We start from the raw sequence: 18,039 nt of genomic DNA on the forward strand, positions 1-18,039 counted from the left end.
TTTTGGTTTTCTAGATTCTCCAGTACACATGCATGCTTTTGAATGCTCTAATTTCCCAAAGAAACTCTCTCCCTAGCTTTTCTTTCCAGGGGTTACTCTGCTTGCATGTCTCAACCATAATCTTTTGTCCTACATGGCTGCATGTTGTTTGTTTGCCTGACAGTATTTTTGGGCACTGTCCACTAATTTTCTGACCTGAGTGATTTTGAAGTCTGGCAAAACAAAAACAAGCACCTTGCATCAGTCCTTCAGGTAACTCAAGACAGCTTAGAACAAACAAATACAATGACTTGTGAATAAGGTCTGCTCTATTTCATCCAAAACCAGATATCAGAGTTTCACACTAGGACCTCCATCTTCAAGACAGAAGATGAGTCAGAAAGGGAGAGGCTCAAGGGCAAGTAAAAGTGCCACAAAGCTTCCCTACTGTTTTAAAGTTGTCTTTTTCTTGATTCAGTGTTCCCACTTGGTTGCTGCAAACCTTTGATTATTTTCCAGAGTTCTAACAAAGTTGGTCCTGTCAACTTTTGCTTGTTTTTCAATGTTTCTGTGGAGGGATGGGCATTTGGATTTGGATTTCCATTATTTGGCTGACATGATCCCCTCCTTTCCTTTTGTTGTGAGCCCTAAACACCAAGAGTAACTCTTTTTCTTCTCTTTGATGTAAGGTTGTATTTTTGTCAAGGCTGAACCACAGAGTCTTCATTTTAAAATGAGAGGCTAGCACTATATAATTTCCAAGATGTTATGAATCTCTAGGTGTTCATTCTTCTGTGACTCATCTTGTTAACTGCCTATATTGTTAGTCTGTTTTAGATTTTAAAGCCAGATGTATTAAAACCAGAGCTAAAGAATTAGCTTTAACTTCTTTTCATTTCATTTGTTTTAAAAATTATGATGCAGTAAGTAGGAAGGGAGAAATGAAGGGGGGGAGATCAGTGGGGGAGACGAACCATGAGAGACTGTGGACTCTGAGAAACAAACTGAGGGTTCTAGACGGGAGGGGGTTAGGGGGATGGGTTAACCCGGTGATGGGTATTAAGGAGGGCACGTACTGCATGGAGTACTGGGTGTTATACACAAACAATGAATCATTGAACACTACATCAAAAACTAATGATGTAATGTATGGTGATTAACATAACAAAATAAAAAATTATGCAGTAAAGTTGTCTTTTTGTTATATGAATATTGACAAATTGTACAATTGCATAGCAAATACAAAAATCAATATAGAGAACACTTGTATCCCCTCCTCTAAATTTTTTTTTACCTGTTTGCTGTCAGTCTTTCCCCGAATTCCAGTTAATAACAAACACTGATCTCATTTTGTTTGTATAATTTTGCCTTTTCACTTATATATCATATTAAATGAAGTCTTAAGATAGGTTGGCTTTTCAGTCTCGGTTCTCTTACTTAGAGTAATGCATCTGATATTCATCCATATTATTATATGTAACACTAGTACATTACATTTCATTGTTGAAAAGTATTGTGTGGATTTACTAAAGTTTGTTGTCCATTCACTGTTTGGAGGGAATTTGGCTTGTTTTTAGGTTTTCATAATTATAAATAAGGCCACTATGAACATTTACATGCAAGTGTTCATTTCTCTTTGGTAAACACGTAGAATTAGGAATTGTGAGCCTTATGTTAAGTGCGTATTTAATTTTCTAAGAAAGTGGGAAACTGTTTTCCATAATGACTATGAAACTGTGTATTCCTATCAACGATGTATAAATGGTTTAGGTGCTCACATCTTTTTCAGTTCTTCATAATGTTGTTTTTGTTTAAGCCATTGTGATAGGTGTGAAGTATTCTTTCCTGTGAATCAATTTACATTTCCCTAATGTGTGATGATGTTAAACATCTTTTCTTGTGGTATTAGGTATATTTTATTTTCTCAGTTGTCTTTTCACATCTTTTACTTAGTTTTCCATTAAGAACTTTGCTTTTTATTGATTTTGTATGTTCTTTTATATATTTTGGATACAAGTTGAATTTTTTGGTCAAAAGTGTGTTTTTGGCTTCTAATTTTATTTATTAAGCATTATTTTTAGCAGGACAGATGTTTTTAACTTTGATATAATTTAATCATTTTTCTTTTGTAGATTATTTTTTTGGTATTGTATTTAAGAAATCTTTGCCTAACCAATGATTACAAAGATTTTTTTCCTAAATGGTTTATAGTTTTAGGTTTTATATTTAGGTCTTTGGTCCATTTTGAATCAATAGGAACTATTCTTAAAATTTAATTTAATTTTTAAGAATTATTTTTAGGCTCATGAAAAATAAACCAGGTCTTATTTAAAAAAAAAAAAAACTACTTTCAACGTCGCAAGATAATTTTCTTTTTGAAAATGTCTTTTTTTTAAACTGCTGTTTTGCTAGATCCATAGTATCTCATTAGATCTCCAGAACTTATTCATCTTGTATAATTGAAACTTTGTACCTCTTGACCAATATCTCCCCATATCTCCCTCTCTCTAGCTCCTAGTAACCACCATTCTGTTTTCTGCTTCTATGAATTTGACTATTTTAGATTCCACATATAAGTGAGATCATATATTATTTGTCTTTCTCTGTCTGGTTTATTTCACTAAGCATAATGTCCTGCAGGTTCATCTATATTTTTGCAAATGGCCAAATTCCCTTCTATTTTTAAAGCTGAAAAATATTCCATTATATGTATATACCACATTTTCTTTATTCATTTATCCTTTGGTGGACATTTAGGTTATTTCCATGTCTTGACTATTGTAAATAATGCTGCAATGAACATAGGAGTGCAGGTATGTCTTTGAGATCCTTATTTCAGTTCCTTTGGATGAATACCCAGAGGTGAGATTGCACATAATATAGTAGTTCTGGTAACAATACTGTACTTTATGCCTGAAATTTATTAAGAGGGTGGATCATATGTGTTCTCACAACGAGGTGGAGGGTAACTTTGTGAGACGATGGATATGTTAATTAGCTTGATTGTTGTGTTACTTCATTATGATATGTGTATCAAATCTTCAAGTTGTACACTTTATATACAATAAAAATAGTATCACAAATTTCTTAGAGCAAAAATAATCACAGGTGTAATGTATTTTTTTCTCTGTCAGGTGGCAACATATGACTTCAGCATTCAAGTTCAAATTAATTTCTTCAGGGCTTCAGAACTTTACACTCAATATCGTTTGTCAAATTCTCCTATGATTCCAAAGACAACACCACTTATTCGACCGTGTCATGTTCAAGCTACTGGTATGTACTGTGAAACATTCACTTGGTGTGCCCATACCAAATATTTACACTTAAGCAGGTAAAAGTTTAACAATTCAGAATATGATATTTACTTTTTTAAAAATAGAAATATTTGAAAGTAAAATTATGATATGATTTCTGTGTGTGTCACTTAAATTGTGCCTGTGAGAATGAATTTTGAGAAATAGCGTAACCAAACCAAGTTCACTCCTTGTTGAGTTACAGAGACTGCACCTGGTGAAGTTGTCACACAAAGATAACTTTATTGAGGAGATCTCGGGCAGTGGCTTCCAAAGCCATGAATCCCTGACATCAGGTGAAGGGTTACCTTTTGTTTAGGGTTAGATGAATATTTACTTATTTCTACTTTTAATTTTTATTTAATTAATTAATTATATTTTTTTCTGAGAGAAAGAACGTGAGCAGTGGGGGAGGGGCAGAGAGAGAAACTGGAGCAGGCTCCAAGCTCAGCATGGAGCCGGATGCAGGGCTGAATCTCACTACCCTGAGTTCATGACCTGAGCCGAAATCAAGAGTCAGTTGCTTAACTGACTAAGCCACCCAGGCAGCCCTAGGATGACTGTTTAGCTAGGGAAGCCTTCTTATCATATGTAGAGGTGGCCATAAGGTCACACATGAGCCTTAAGGAAACCTGTCTATACATACATTGTATGTTATGTAAATGAGGCTGAGGCTCCCCCTTGGTTGGAGGTTTTAGTACTCTAATGAAGCAAAGGTAATGGTAGGTCATTCCAGAGGTCACTCCATGGTCTGTCTGTGCAGGTATGAGTTGGAGGTTTAGCTCAAAAGGTCCGGGTAGTCTGGTGGGTGGGAGGTCTTGTCAGGGCAGTTGCCATCACCTACAGGGTGGTTTCCAGTTTCATTTGCCTGAGTTAAGAGGTAAGCTGAAAAGAAGAGCTTAAGGAAAAATGTAAGACAAAGGTTAGTGAGTTCAAGCAGGTGGGCAGTAAAGGTCAGGTCTTGGGGTTTAGCTGGTGACAGTAGCATGGACATAATCTCAGATCAGTGGCTCTTGCTTTAAAAAATTGGTTATAATTAAAAACAAAGGTCAGTTTAGTTATTTATTTTATGGGTAGTTTTAAAATGATTAAATCAAAATATAAATTCTTAAAACCAAATACATTAGATATATAATGAAATGATGAAAATTTTATTTAAGAAAAATTTCCCCCCCAAAGGAATGGGTTACTAAAGGACTAAGTTCATGTAAAGAAGAGTAAGTAAAAACAAAAAAACAAAAGAAGGGTAAGTATATTAAGTTTTTGAGTAATTATTTACTCATTTTCTCCAAATATTCAAATATAAAACCAATTCACTCTGTAAACCCTACCTTTTTTTTTTTTGTAAACCCTACTTTTGACGAGCTTTGGTTTTGCATTTTATTATATGTGTTTAAGTATTTTTCATGAAAAGTTAAGTCTAGTCTATGCTATATTATGCAATATTTTGTTTTTGTAATTCTGACATTAAGTTGTTATTAATAATAAAATAGTGCTCAGTTGATGATTGCACTTGGCACCTAGTAAGAGTAGCCTCATTAAAGTAGCATACACAATATAGAGATTTATTTCCCTCCTGTTTAAAATACAGAAAAATACAGAATTAAGAGTTCTACAGCTGGTAGGGAGGTTCCATGGAGTTTTCTCCCTTGTTTTAAGACATCATTTTAGGGAAAAAATCATTTTCTAATTTTGTTTTCTGAATTAGGTAAATTAGGTGAAAAATAAAATTTATCTACTTGACAAATAAAAATTAATGTATCGTCGTTATGGAAAATTGGAAAATGTTAGAAACACAGAAATGTCATCTGGAGTGAGAATATGTAGAGCATACTATTATTAATATCTTGGTATCTTACTCTTCTTTTGTTCTATGCCTTTATTAGTTATATTTTTTTTAACATAGTTGCGATCTTAACTGCCGGTTAAGTTGAAATCTCTTCACTCTTAATAGAAACTTTTACTTGGATGTTATAGACTCTTAATTGTATAAATTAACACTGATAACTATTACAGAATATTTAATCCAATAAGTGTCTCTTATAGATTATTTAAGCATAATCATAAGGATTTAGGTTGTTTCTTTTATTTTCTTATTCATATAAATATTGTAGTATTTTTTTTTAACTTTTTTTTTTTTTTAAGATTTTATTTATTTGCGAGAGAGACAATGAGAGACAGAGAGCATGAGAGGGAGGAGGGTCAGAGGGAGAAGCAGACTCCCTGCTGAGCAGGGAGCCCGATGTGGGACTCGATCCCGGGACTCCAGGATCATGACCTGAGCCGAAGGCAGTCGCTTAACCAACTGAGCCACCCAGGCGCCCTAAATATTGTAGTATTGAACATTTTTGTGTAGAATACTTTCTCCCGGTTTAGATTTTTTAAAAAGTGAGGTTCTCTGAATTGGCTGCATTCCTTCTGAAGTACATACATGTTAGGGACGCCTGGGTGGCTCAGCTGTTAAGCATCCAACTCTTGACTTTGGTTCAGGTTATGATCTCAGGGTCGTGAGGTTGGGCTCCATGCTGGGCGTGGATCCTGCTTAAGCAATCTCTCCCTCTGCCCCTCCCCCCTCCTCCAACAAGTACACAGGCTTTCTCTCTCTCTCTAAAAAAAAAGTATATACATGTTAAAGCTCTTGATACATTTTGCAAAAGGGCTTTTGTAAAGAGTTATGCTGTTTTACTTCTCCTTCAGTGTAAACTCTAACCAGCCTTGAATTAAAGAAATTGGATATTTTTCTATGTGATTGAAAGTATATCATTTCAGTTTCTTTGATTACTTATGAGGATTAAAAAATCTTCTATCTTTGCTCTTAATAATATATTTCATATGAAGATTATCTGCTCATGAACTTTACCTTTATCATTGTGGTGATGTATTTGATAGATGTCAGTGATTTTCTTATTTATTTATATTAATTTTTTTCACCTTTACTGTGAGGTTTCCCAAGATCCATTGTTTGCTTTTAGTTTTATTTGTTGTTCAATAAATACTTTTAATAATTTTATAGTGAAATTTAGCTATGATTTCCTCTGTGATTTCTAACATTGTTTTAAAGATTAGACCATCTTCCCCATCTTCAGATTTGGTATATATGTAATTCTGTTTTTTTCTTTTTCTATTTTTAATGGTTTAAAATTCATTCAACAGTTTCTATACTGAGTTAATTTGTAAAAAAAATATATATATATTGCTGTATTTCCAGAAAGGATTGGAATGTCAAAGGAAACTTGATTATATTATATAACTTACCAAACTCAAAGTTTACTAATGATTCAAATGATACAAGTATAGTCAGGCAGACATGTAACATTTCTTCCTATAGAAGTTGGCATCTATCAGACACAGCTTCCAAATTGTCCTTTTCTCCCTCCTTAAGATGCCTTTTGCTTTTGAATTAACATATGACTTTTGAATGTCATTTTTAGAAACCAGTTCCCAAGGGAAGCTGTTTTTTGTTTGGAGCTTCCCATTTTTGTCCTCTTAATAGTTATACAAGTAGAAAGTATCTACATAAGGAATTCTCATTCCCCTACCAGCAGTGCCTCATAAATCCATAAATTCCAGATACTTTTGATTGGCCATTTGGACAGGTCATGTATGTCAATGGGTTTTTTTTTTTTTTTTTTGAATAGTCCACTGGTCAATTCCATTTTTATGTTTCAAGGACGCTTGGTCAAGTCCGTTATTCCCTGAGCTACCCCTCAATAGAAGGATAATGCCTCAGTAGGAGGCTCACAAGCTTTCTGTTATCGCTTTTCTCCCAAATTACATGTATATATTTTAAAAGTAAAATAGTGCTAATCCAGAATTGCAATCCATTATCTCCTTCTCAGGGCTTATCCTGCATCCCAGAGGCAGTGACTTTTTTCTTTAATTATCTAATGAAAACACTTATTTAATGACAAGCATCTGTACTCACTTGAAACATTAACTCCAGTTATCCATTTTGTAATGTAATTATAGTTTAAATTTCAATTAAATTTTTTATCAGAGATTTAATTGTTATGATGATACATTGTTCATTGTTAAGCCAAGTAGTGTAACTGCATAGTTATTTTATTTACTTTCCTTCAAATTTTTGTTTATCCTTGGAGTTATTAATTGCTCAATTGTCCTTAGATATTTGACTAAATCCTCCCATGCCACAAAGCTCTCCTTTATATTACGCTTGTCTGGACAGTGTTCCACATAGTCTAGACTGTCACATAATATGTCATATCTACTTATTCTCTTAAAGCAACTTTCCTGGAGCACAACAACCTCCTTCTACAACATGAACTAGATACTTTCCCTGTGGCAGAACTTTTGTCTAAGATTTCCTTTCACTATAATTGTAGGGATTTTTTTTTAACTCTTTTCTGTTTTGAATCTCCTGTTTTTTCAATCCCTTACCTTCCTATTTCTTGGTTTACTTCACCATTTAGGTAGATTACATTTTCCAGGAGCTTCTAAAGAAAGGGCAAAACGGAGCTAATTTTTGAGAATTTCCATGTCTGAAAATATCTTTGTTTTTCCTTTCACACTTGAATGATAATTTGGTTTAGTATAAAATTCTCCTATTTCACACTGATAACTTTAGTGTGAATCTTTTGTCTTATGTTCTTATGTTCTTTTCAATCTGGAAATTCATATCCTCTGGTTCTATAAAGTTTTCATAAACTATTTCCTTGAAAAGTTCTTCCCACCATTTTCTATATTTCTTTCTTTAAGGCTTTATTGGTTGTGTTTTGTATGTCTTGGGTTATGTTATATATTTTAAATGTCTTATATTTTCTTTCCTATTGTCCTTTTCCTTATCTTTTTGTTGTACTTCTCAGGATATTTTTCGATTTTATTATGTCTTAAGAAATTTTGGCAATTTTAATCTAATGAGAGTTAACTTTTTTGTGATTATTTCTTTACCTACAGAATTCTGACAAATAACATTTTTTATCTCCACTTGTATTATGATAATTTGTTTGAAATTTTCTTCTGTTGCTACATTGTCTCAATTTTTGCTGAATTATTTCTCCTTCATTTCTCCTTCATGCTGAGGAGTTCCTTAAATGTCTGTTGATTTTTGCCTATTCTCTCGTGATTATTAGTGAGTCTCACAATGCTGGCTTCATTATCAAGTATTATATCATTTCCTGACAATCTGGATCCCAGTGAATGTTTAAAGAGGTCAAAATGTTAGTGTGTAAGACTTTAATCTTGAGTACTTCAGGTTTTCTGGAAAATATTTCTTCAAATTATAAGGATAATAGGTTAATACATCAACAACAGTATGCATGCAAATTTGATAAGCTAGATGAAATGGAGCAATTCCTTGAAAGACACAATCTACCAAAACTCACACATGAAGAAATAGACAGTCTGGATAGACCTCAATCTATTAAAGAAATTGAATTAGTAATTAGTAACCTTCAAAAACAGAAAGCACCAGGCCCAGATGGATTCATTCGTGGACTCTATCAGACATTTAGAGATGAAATCATACCAGTTTTCTGTAATCAATTCTCTATAATCTCTTTCAGAAGATAGAAAGAGAAAGAATACTTTCTAACTCATTCTAACTCATTTTGAGGTCAGTTTTACTCTAATACCAAACCAGACAAAGGCATTACAAGAATAGAAAACAGCAGACCAATATCTCTTCTCAGCATGGATACAAGTCCTTAACAAAATATTAACAAATCAAATCCAACAATGTATAAAAGAATTATGCACCATGACCAAGTGAGATTTATCTCATGTATACAAGGTTGGTTCACATTCAGAAACCAGTGCATTCCATTATATGAACAGGATAGAGAAAAAAATATCACATGATCGTATCAGTAGATTCAGGGGAAATAAAACATTTTATAAAATCTAATACCCATTCATGAAAACAGCTTAGTAAATGAGGGCTGGAACAGAATTTTCTCAACTTAATAAAAAATATATATATAAATATCCTACAGCTATTATCATTCTTAATGATGAGAAACTCAAAGCTTTCTCATTAAAATTAGAAACCAAGCTAGAATGTCCCTTCTCACCACTTTTTTAAATCATTGTACTAGAAGTCCTAGCTAATGCAATGGGATGTGAAAAAGAATCAAAAGATACACAGATTGGGAAGGAAGACCAACTCTTCATTCATTGATGACATGATTGTTTATGTAGAAAATCTGAAAGAGTCACTTAAGAAAAACACTTCTGGAACCAATAAACTGTTACAGCAAGGTTACAGGATACAAACTTAATGTACAAAAGTTGATTGCTTTCCCATATACAAGCAATGAGTAAATGGAATTTGAAATTAAATACAAAATAACATTTACATTATCACCCCCCCAAAAATGAAATACTTAGGTGTAAATATAGCAAAGTATTTATAAGATCTACATAAGGAAAGATAGCAAATGATGAAATTTATCTGATGAAAGATATCAAAGAATTAAATAAATGGAGTGATAGTCCATGTTCATGCATAGGAAGTCTCAATATTGTTAAGATGGCACTTCCCAACTTGATCCAGAGATTCAGTTCAATCTCAGTCAGAATCCCAGAAAGTTATTTTATGGGTATTGCCAGATTGATTAAAAGTTGATATGGAAAGGGGAAAGACCCACAATAGCCAACACTACTGAAGGAGAAGAACAAAATTGGAGGACTGACACTATCCAACTTCAAGACTTTCTACAAAGGTGCAGTAATCACAAGACTTTGATATTAGCAGAATTATAAACAAATAAATCAGTGGAATAGAAAAGAGAGCCCAGAAATAGACCAACATAAATGTAGTCAATTGATCTTTGACATATGAGCACAGACAATACAGCTCAGAAAAGATAGTCTTTTCAAAAAATAGTGCTGAACAACTGGACATCACAAGCAAAAGAATGAATCTAGATACAGACCTTGTACCTTCACAAAAGTTAACTTAAAATGGATCACAGACCTAAACATAAAATGCAAAATTACAAAACTTTTGGGAGATAACAGAAGAAAAAAATCTACATGACCTTGAGTTTGGCAATAACATTTTAGATACAACAACAGAGGCAAGATCTGTGAAGGAAGAATTAAGAAGCTGGAGTTCATTAAAATTAAAAGTTTCTGCTCTGCAAAAGATACTGTCAAAAGACCAAAAAGACAGACCACTGACTGGGAGAAAATATTTACAAAAGACATGTTTCATTTCACTTCTGTACTTCTGCATTGGTCAAAATCTATTATAGAGATCATCTTAATTGTGTGTACTTTATTCTCAGCTCAGTATTTAGTATATTTTATACTTTTATTGTCTCAAGGCTAATTTTTCTATTGTGCTTGTAATTAGTTACCATTAAAACACAAAATTGGAATTTTATGGATGTGATAAACCATGATATTCTATAAATGTTTTAAAGTGTGACTTTGTTTTCTGTACATAAAGATAAAAAAAATTATTTTTTATTTTGTGTTGAAAAGTATAGCAATAATTATCTATAAGCTAATATCTCTTAGTATTTTATCAGTATATTTACTTTCCTCTCATAGTATTGCAAGCACCATTGAGACTATCCAGCACTGATTTTATATTTGAAATGCCATTGCATATTTTGGATCCTAATAACAAGGTCACAAAAACTCAGGTATGTATAGAGAATTGATGTAGTTTACAACTTCTTTTATTATGGTTTTTAGTTTATTGAGTTGATTATTCTGAAGCATGTGTTGTAAGAATACTTTCATTTTTAGAGAACTTGCATATGTATATATCATATTTCTCAGAAGTAATTATCAAAGTACAAATATGTATACAGCCATTTTTTTATATACATATATTTAATAGGACTATTCAAAATATTTTAAATAGAATTAAGTTACCAGACTCTCCTTATATAAATGGAAGCTATGATTAAATTAATGTGAAGTATGTTCAAGTCAGGTAAGGAAATGTGGTGAAAGGTAATAATAAAAATTGGAAAGGTCCAGGTATATAATAAAGTGACTTCTATGACAATGTACTCTCTTTTCTTACTAGATATTTCTGTGTCTCCTAATTATGAATCCATCTAGAAAGAAAAAGAGACATGCATAAGAAGGAAGCTCATGCATACATAGTAGGAATTTGTATTTGTAGTACCCCTTTATTGTCTTAATATATTGCCTTCCTGCAATTAATTTTGAACCTCTGTAGCTTTGAAGAAAAATTATATGGAGAAGGTATTTAACATCGCATGTGTCAAATAATAGCAGAGTCCTATATGAAATTATAGTTAGAGAAGAATAAAGGCTCTCTTCTGAAATTAAAATGTGACTGTTTCAAGTATAAAATGTCAGTAATACTTCTAACTCTAACATAACTTCAAGGATGCAAAAGGCTTTGTATGTGGGGCGAGAAAGGAAGATTTAGTGAACTGAATTGGATTGAATTCCAAAGGAAAAGCAATCGCTTTATAAATGGGAGATTATTTTATATCATTGAAATTTTTTTCACTTGGCATAATAAAAGATGATCTAGACAAGAGCCTTCTCTCGAGTGGTGAAAGTCACACTGGCCCCACAGAGAAGGAAATGTGACTCTAGTGCACTGCTTGGATTTGCCATGAATGATATTTACAGTCATAATAAAATATATAATACAGAGAAGGCTTAATATGTTTATGGGGCAGAATTAAAATTTGATCATATATAGTATATTACATGTAAAATGACAAGTGTGTGATATGTACAACGTGTATGTGAAGATTAAGTTGATAGAAGAAAGAAGAATGAAACTCATTTTACATAGTGAGTAATTAAAGGGAATTATCTAAAGTTGACAGAAGAACTAGAGTTATAAGTATACTGCTTTAAGCTACCAGGGGACTAATGAAAGAATTAAAATAATATAAATATCCAAAATTGGGAGGTGGACAGAGGAGGGAAGATTATATGTATGAGCTAAATCCTCGTCTTTACTAGTTGGCACTGGAGACAATATCTGGGTCTGATAAATCACGAAATAGCCATGTGATAGAGTAATGGTCCCCAAAGTTATCCAATTCCAATCCCTAGAATGTGTGAGTACACTATCTTATATTGCAGAAGATACTTTGCTGACGTGTCATGTGATGGAGATGAAGGCCCCTGAGCAAGGAAGATTATGCTAGATTGTCTAGGTGGTCCCAGTTGAATCACATGAGTGGTTAAAACCAGAGAAGCTTTCTTGACTGTGCTCAGAAGGAAATGTGATGACAGAAGAAGGGTAGAGACATATGATGTTGTTGGATATGAAGATAGTGGAAGGAGGCCACCAGCCAAAGAATGTGTTTGCCCTCTAGAAACTGGGAATTGCAAGGAAACAGTCTTCTCTGGACCCCTCCAGAAAGTATCATAGTTCCTTCTAACACCTTGATCTTAGTCCAGTGATATGCTTGTTAAACTTCTAACCTACAAGACTGTAATTTAATAAATTTGTGTTGGTTTAAACTACTAAGTTTGTGGTAATTTGTTATGGCAGCAATAAGAAAACTAAAGTAAGCCTTATCAATGTTGTATTTAGAATCAGGCTATAACGATTAGAGAAAATCCAAAATTTAGCTAAAATTGGTTGCTTCAGGGAAGCAGAATTGTTGATAAGGAGGAGTTGAGTGGGACAACTGTTTTTCGTTGTTGTTGTTTGTTTGGGACAACTGTTTTTTTATAAGCATTTTTGAATTATTTGTGTAATCTGTGTACATGTATCATCTTGATAAAATTATTTAAAAAATAACACAATATGATACATACAAACAGTGTTTCTTTATAGATGACTGTATCAGTTCTATTCTTGGGGATAGGATTGGAAAGTGGATAGTATTTTTAGAGATCTACCATTTCCTCATTTCAGAATGAGAAAAATAAGGCATTCAAATGACTAGTACAATTTCATGTCCACCTTCTTTTTAAAAAGATGTTGTTTTCTTTATAAGCTGCAAATATTAGACCTAAATAGATGTTTAAGTACTGAGAGACATTGGGAATAAAATTGACTAATTTTAAAATCCTGAATATTTTAAATCAGTCATACTTTAGAAAGAGATGAAGTACATTATTTTGTTGTGGTGCCAATTGTATGGATCATTCTATACTTTTCAAATTTTGAAAAGTAAAGTTAAAACAATACCTAGATGAAGGTTTTATTTTAATAGTATGTTGTACTGGAAGGACAAGTCTGCACACAAGTCATGCATATAGCTCCCAGATTTACCAGAACATTACAAACACAGTACAGAGAGTTTATGTATATTATTCACACAACTTTCCCTATTAACACGTTATAGAACCATATAACATTTTTCAAAACTAAGAAATTAACATTAGTACAAAATTATTAGACAACAGATTCTATTTGGGTTTTACCAGTTTTTTAGTAATGTCCTTTTACTGTGTCAGGGTCCAATCAAGGGTATCATATTTCATTTAGTTTCCTCTATATGTGACAGGCTCAGGCTCTCAGTCTTGCTCATTTTTTTATGACTTTGTCAATTTTTAGGAGTACTGGTTTGGTATTGTTTCAGAATGTTCTTTAATTTTAGCTTGTCTGATTTTTTCCACCTGACTCAACTGCATTCTTATTTTTCATAGATTTTGGGGAAGAATGTAACAGAGGTGAGATGTCTTTTTTGTCACATCATGTGAAGGGAGTACATGATATCAGCATATATCACTGGTGATATATGTCAGGAGAATTGAAAAAAAGCTGGATAAACATTTTGTTTTTTCATACTCTGCATTTTAGAAGTGACTTGTCAATTTCAGCCTACACTCAAGGTGTTGGGGGTCAAGCTGCACCCTCTGGAGGGGGGTATTTATATATATTATTTGAAATTTTTCTGTAAGAAAAATTTGTTTATTTTATTAGTTATTTTATTACTTAATATGTCAGTGTGACCTCACAAATATTTATACATTCAGTTATAATCCAATATTACATTATTTATTTTGTTATTAAATTTGTTCCAGCTCTGGCCCTTTAGAGTTCTTTTAGACTGGCCCTTTGACATGCTTCCTTCATTATCATTTTTTTAAGTATTTTATTTATTTGTCAGAGAGAGAGAAAGAGAGAGTGCACGCACACAAGCAGGGGGAGCAGCAGACAGAGATACAAGCAGGCTCCCCACTGAGCAGAGAGCCCGATGCAGGGCTCGATCCCAGGACCACAGGATCATGACCTGAGCTGATGGCAGATGCTTAACTGACTGAGCCACCCAGGTGTCCCCCATCATTATGATTTTTAAGCATTCTTACACTTTCTGGCACTACCAAATGGTCCAGCTTATCTTTTTTTTTTTTTTTTTCCTAGCTCTCGAATCAATATTTTCTCCAACAAACCCCAGTACCATTTATGGAAGAATGGTATTTAGAAACCAAGATCTGTACACTAGATGTGCTAGCTGCTACTGGGGTGTCACATGTTGTAAGCCCTTTTGGCAAATAGAATCAGGAAATATTTGTATGTATACTAACTTGTAAATATACATATATCTATAATTTCTCTATCATTCTATCTCATCATCCATCTGTTTATCTAGCTGGTTAAAGATGAGTTCAAACTGATATTTCTGAATCTAATCTAATCTAGCACAAGGCTTGTTCCAGTCTTTCTTCCTTGCTCCTTTTTAACTACTTTCTCTGACAATGAGAAATCTGGTTCTCTTATTTATAATTTGTTTGCTTATTTTTTACTAGTGTGCTAGTAAAGAAGTTTCACAATTTTTATCCTGTAGCTGGAATTGCTAACATGTTTACCAACTAGAGTACAGTGTTCATAAAGAGTAATTTTTTTGTCTTTAGCTATATAGTTTCCAGTCAAAACACAGTTTTTCTGTTACTTAGGCCGTTCCTCCTACCCCCACTAACTTCCGTGAGATTATTTCATACATTTGTAATATAGCGTGTTGTAATCTACAATCCATCCTGGGATTCTCAACATCTTGGTTGATTGTTTTTAATTTACGTACATTTAAGTCTGCTCTTAGTAGTATACAGTTCTATGGATTTTAAAAAATATGTAGAATAATTTGTCTACCACTTCAATACATTACAGAATAGTTCCACGACACTACAAATTCTCAGTGTAACCCCTTTTCAGTCAGCTACTCTTCCTCCCACCAACACTTGGCAACCACTGATTCTTTTTTTCCATCCACATAATTTTACATTTCCAGATTGACAGGTAATTTAATTATACAAAATTTAGCCATTTGGGTCTGGCATCTTTCACTTAGCAAAATATATTTAATATTCATTTATGTTTTTGTATGAATTAATACTTCACTTACTTCATCACTGAATTTTATTCCATTGTACAAAATGTTTATCCATTCATTATTTGAAGGAAATCTTGGGTTTTTTTCCTCTATTGTTTGGCGATGAGCAAAGTTATTATAAACATTAACGTACAGATTTTTATGTGAGCATAAATTTTCGCTTAAGTAAATATTTAGGAATGGGATTACTGGGTCATATGGTAGTTGTATGTTTAACATTATAAGAAACTGCCAAACTGTCTTCCAAAGTGACTGTACCATTTTACAGTCTCACAATCATGAATGAAGGTTGTAGCTACTCTACATCCTTGCTAGCTAGCATAGCTATTTTGACATTTTTATTTTACCCCAGTCTCTATCCTTTACGTATTTTTCATAGTTGTTAATAGGCTATGAACATACTTGCATACCCCTTTTATGCCTAACATCACTTTTTAAAACTATCCATGAATTCCACTGTTAATCATTTAACTTTGTACGTAGGTTCTTCAAGTTGGCATGGTAAAACAAGTTAAATTTTATATTGCATATTATAATTTTTATAGATGTCTTTTATTTATTTATTTTGTGTGTAAACAGGATCTTGTCTTACATAATACTTCAAAACAAGATGTGGAATGGACTTTGGATATTAGTGATACTGGGAACCTTTTCAAAGATGGCACATTCCAGATTAGTGTGCTGAGTGGGATTCTGCAACCACACGAAGAATGTACTATTTCCATAAGTTTCTGTCCAAGTAAGTACTTTTTTCCTGTATTTCCTATCAATTTATCCCTCACATACTATTTTTCTCATGTACACAAAAGTTTAGATTATTTTTTTATGTGTTCTTAAAACAGTTCTAAGAAGTTTCATACTAGAATTTTGTGGTCACCATCCCCCAAAATGAACCCCAATGATCCTCACCTCTTGGTATTCATGCCCTTATAGAGTCCCCTCCCACATCAAATAGGACTGATATATCACCCATGGGATATTATGGGTGTGATGGTTTGTGACTTCCAAGGTTAGGTCAGACTACGCATTGCCACATCTAGCTTGTACTCTTAGGTTACTTGCTTTGGGGGAAGCTGGTCAGCATGTCTATTTATCTATACGTCCACTTCTTTACTGGTGTTTTTTATTAAACAACTTTACTGTACCTTTTTATAGTTGGTGTGACAAATTTTCTGTCATTACAAACCTATCACAACAATTCTTGGCCGTTCTTACACATTTACTTTTCTAAATGAACTATACATTATTTTTTTCCTGTTTCTAGAAAAAGGCATACAATTGAGTTTTTCCCTTCAAAGAATAGCGTGTTTTTCTAGTAATGAAAGTTTATTTTATATGCGTCATTGTGAATGAGAATTTTTAAATTCTTTTTAATTACCTATCACTATATAAAAGGAATATATTTATAGTTTATGTGGCTCTTGGCTCCTATACTGAACTTCTCTGTTTAGATCTGGAAGTTTTTCAAAGACTATTCTGTGTTGTTTTTTAAGTAAATAGTTTTATAATCTAAAATCATAGTAACTAATGAATTTGTTTCTTCATTGAAAGTATCTTTCTCTGCCTTATTCTCCTCCTGAATCTGTTAATACGATGTTGCTACATTACATTTATATTACAATTGCATTACAATTGTTAGTATAATCTATCTGAACCTGTTACTACAATGGCAGTTTGTTAAAACTTTTTCGATTCTAGTAGTTTTGCTTTGTATCTTTGTATGTTATAAAAAGTTTATCTTATATATATTTTATAAATAATTATATACATTTAAAATAATGTTCTTTTTTCTACTAAATGCTATTTGCTTGAATGCTATTTATGTGATACATTGCCACTTTGTCTTCCATTTGTCAGCCTTTGGTTGATATATCATTTTATTTTCAGTCTGTGTCTTTTAAATTTAAGACCAGTATTGCAAAGCAAAGGACCTTGCTTTTCTTCCTGAGCAAGACTGAAATGTGATTTTTAGGAGGGGAATTTAACTTATTCATATTTTGTGTTATAATATATATTCATTTTCTGGCAGTTTCATTTCATATTTCCTTTATATTTTTTATTATTTTTCATAAATTTTATCTATTGATCAAATTTTTGTTTTATATACTATACATCTTATTTCTCTTCTCTATATCATCTTTAAACCTTTGAAAACAATACCTTTTTGGACACATATTTTCCTATCTGTTCTATGATGGAAGAGTATTCATGAACTTGCCCACAGACAAAATTATAGTATGGGTTTATTTCTTACTCAAGAAATTGTTGAAATACTTTGGAATTTTATTTCCATTTAGTGTGTTTACACACTAACTGCATCATTCCATTCCTCCTACTGCTTGATCAGTGGGCTGGAGTCTTTTCCATCTCTAAGGCATTGAGGTAGCGGGGGCAAGACTCTAGCAGATCAAAGCCAACAGGTTGGATGAAGAGTGCTGGGTTCTTCAGAATTAAACAGCTGGATGGAGAATGGAATCTTTGGGGAGTTGGAGTTGAGTTATAGGGGCCTT

At 32.8% G+C, this 18,039-nt stretch overlaps 1 protein-coding gene across 1 annotated transcript in view; it reads left to right on the forward strand.

The window, feature by feature from the left end:
* The window catches only part of CFAP47 (cilia and flagella associated protein 47), a 494,762-nt gene that overhangs the window by 104,351 nt on the left and 372,372 nt on the right, over positions 1 to 18,039 (forward strand). The window contains exons 22-24 of the mRNA XM_035002133.1: positions 3,114 to 3,255; positions 10,791 to 10,885; positions 16,109 to 16,268. Of these exons, the coding sequence (XP_034858024.1) occupies positions 3,114 to 3,255; positions 10,791 to 10,885; positions 16,109 to 16,268 (397 nt within the window). The remainder of the gene's footprint in view (positions 1 to 3,113; positions 3,256 to 10,790; positions 10,886 to 16,108; positions 16,269 to 18,039) is intronic.

This window comes from Mirounga leonina, unplaced genomic scaffold, assembly GCF_011800145.1.
Source record: "Mirounga leonina isolate KUSES-001 unplaced genomic scaffold, KU_Mleo_1.0 Mir_101609, whole genome shotgun sequence".
Taxonomy (NCBI): domain Eukaryota; kingdom Metazoa; phylum Chordata; class Mammalia; order Carnivora; family Phocidae; genus Mirounga; species Mirounga leonina.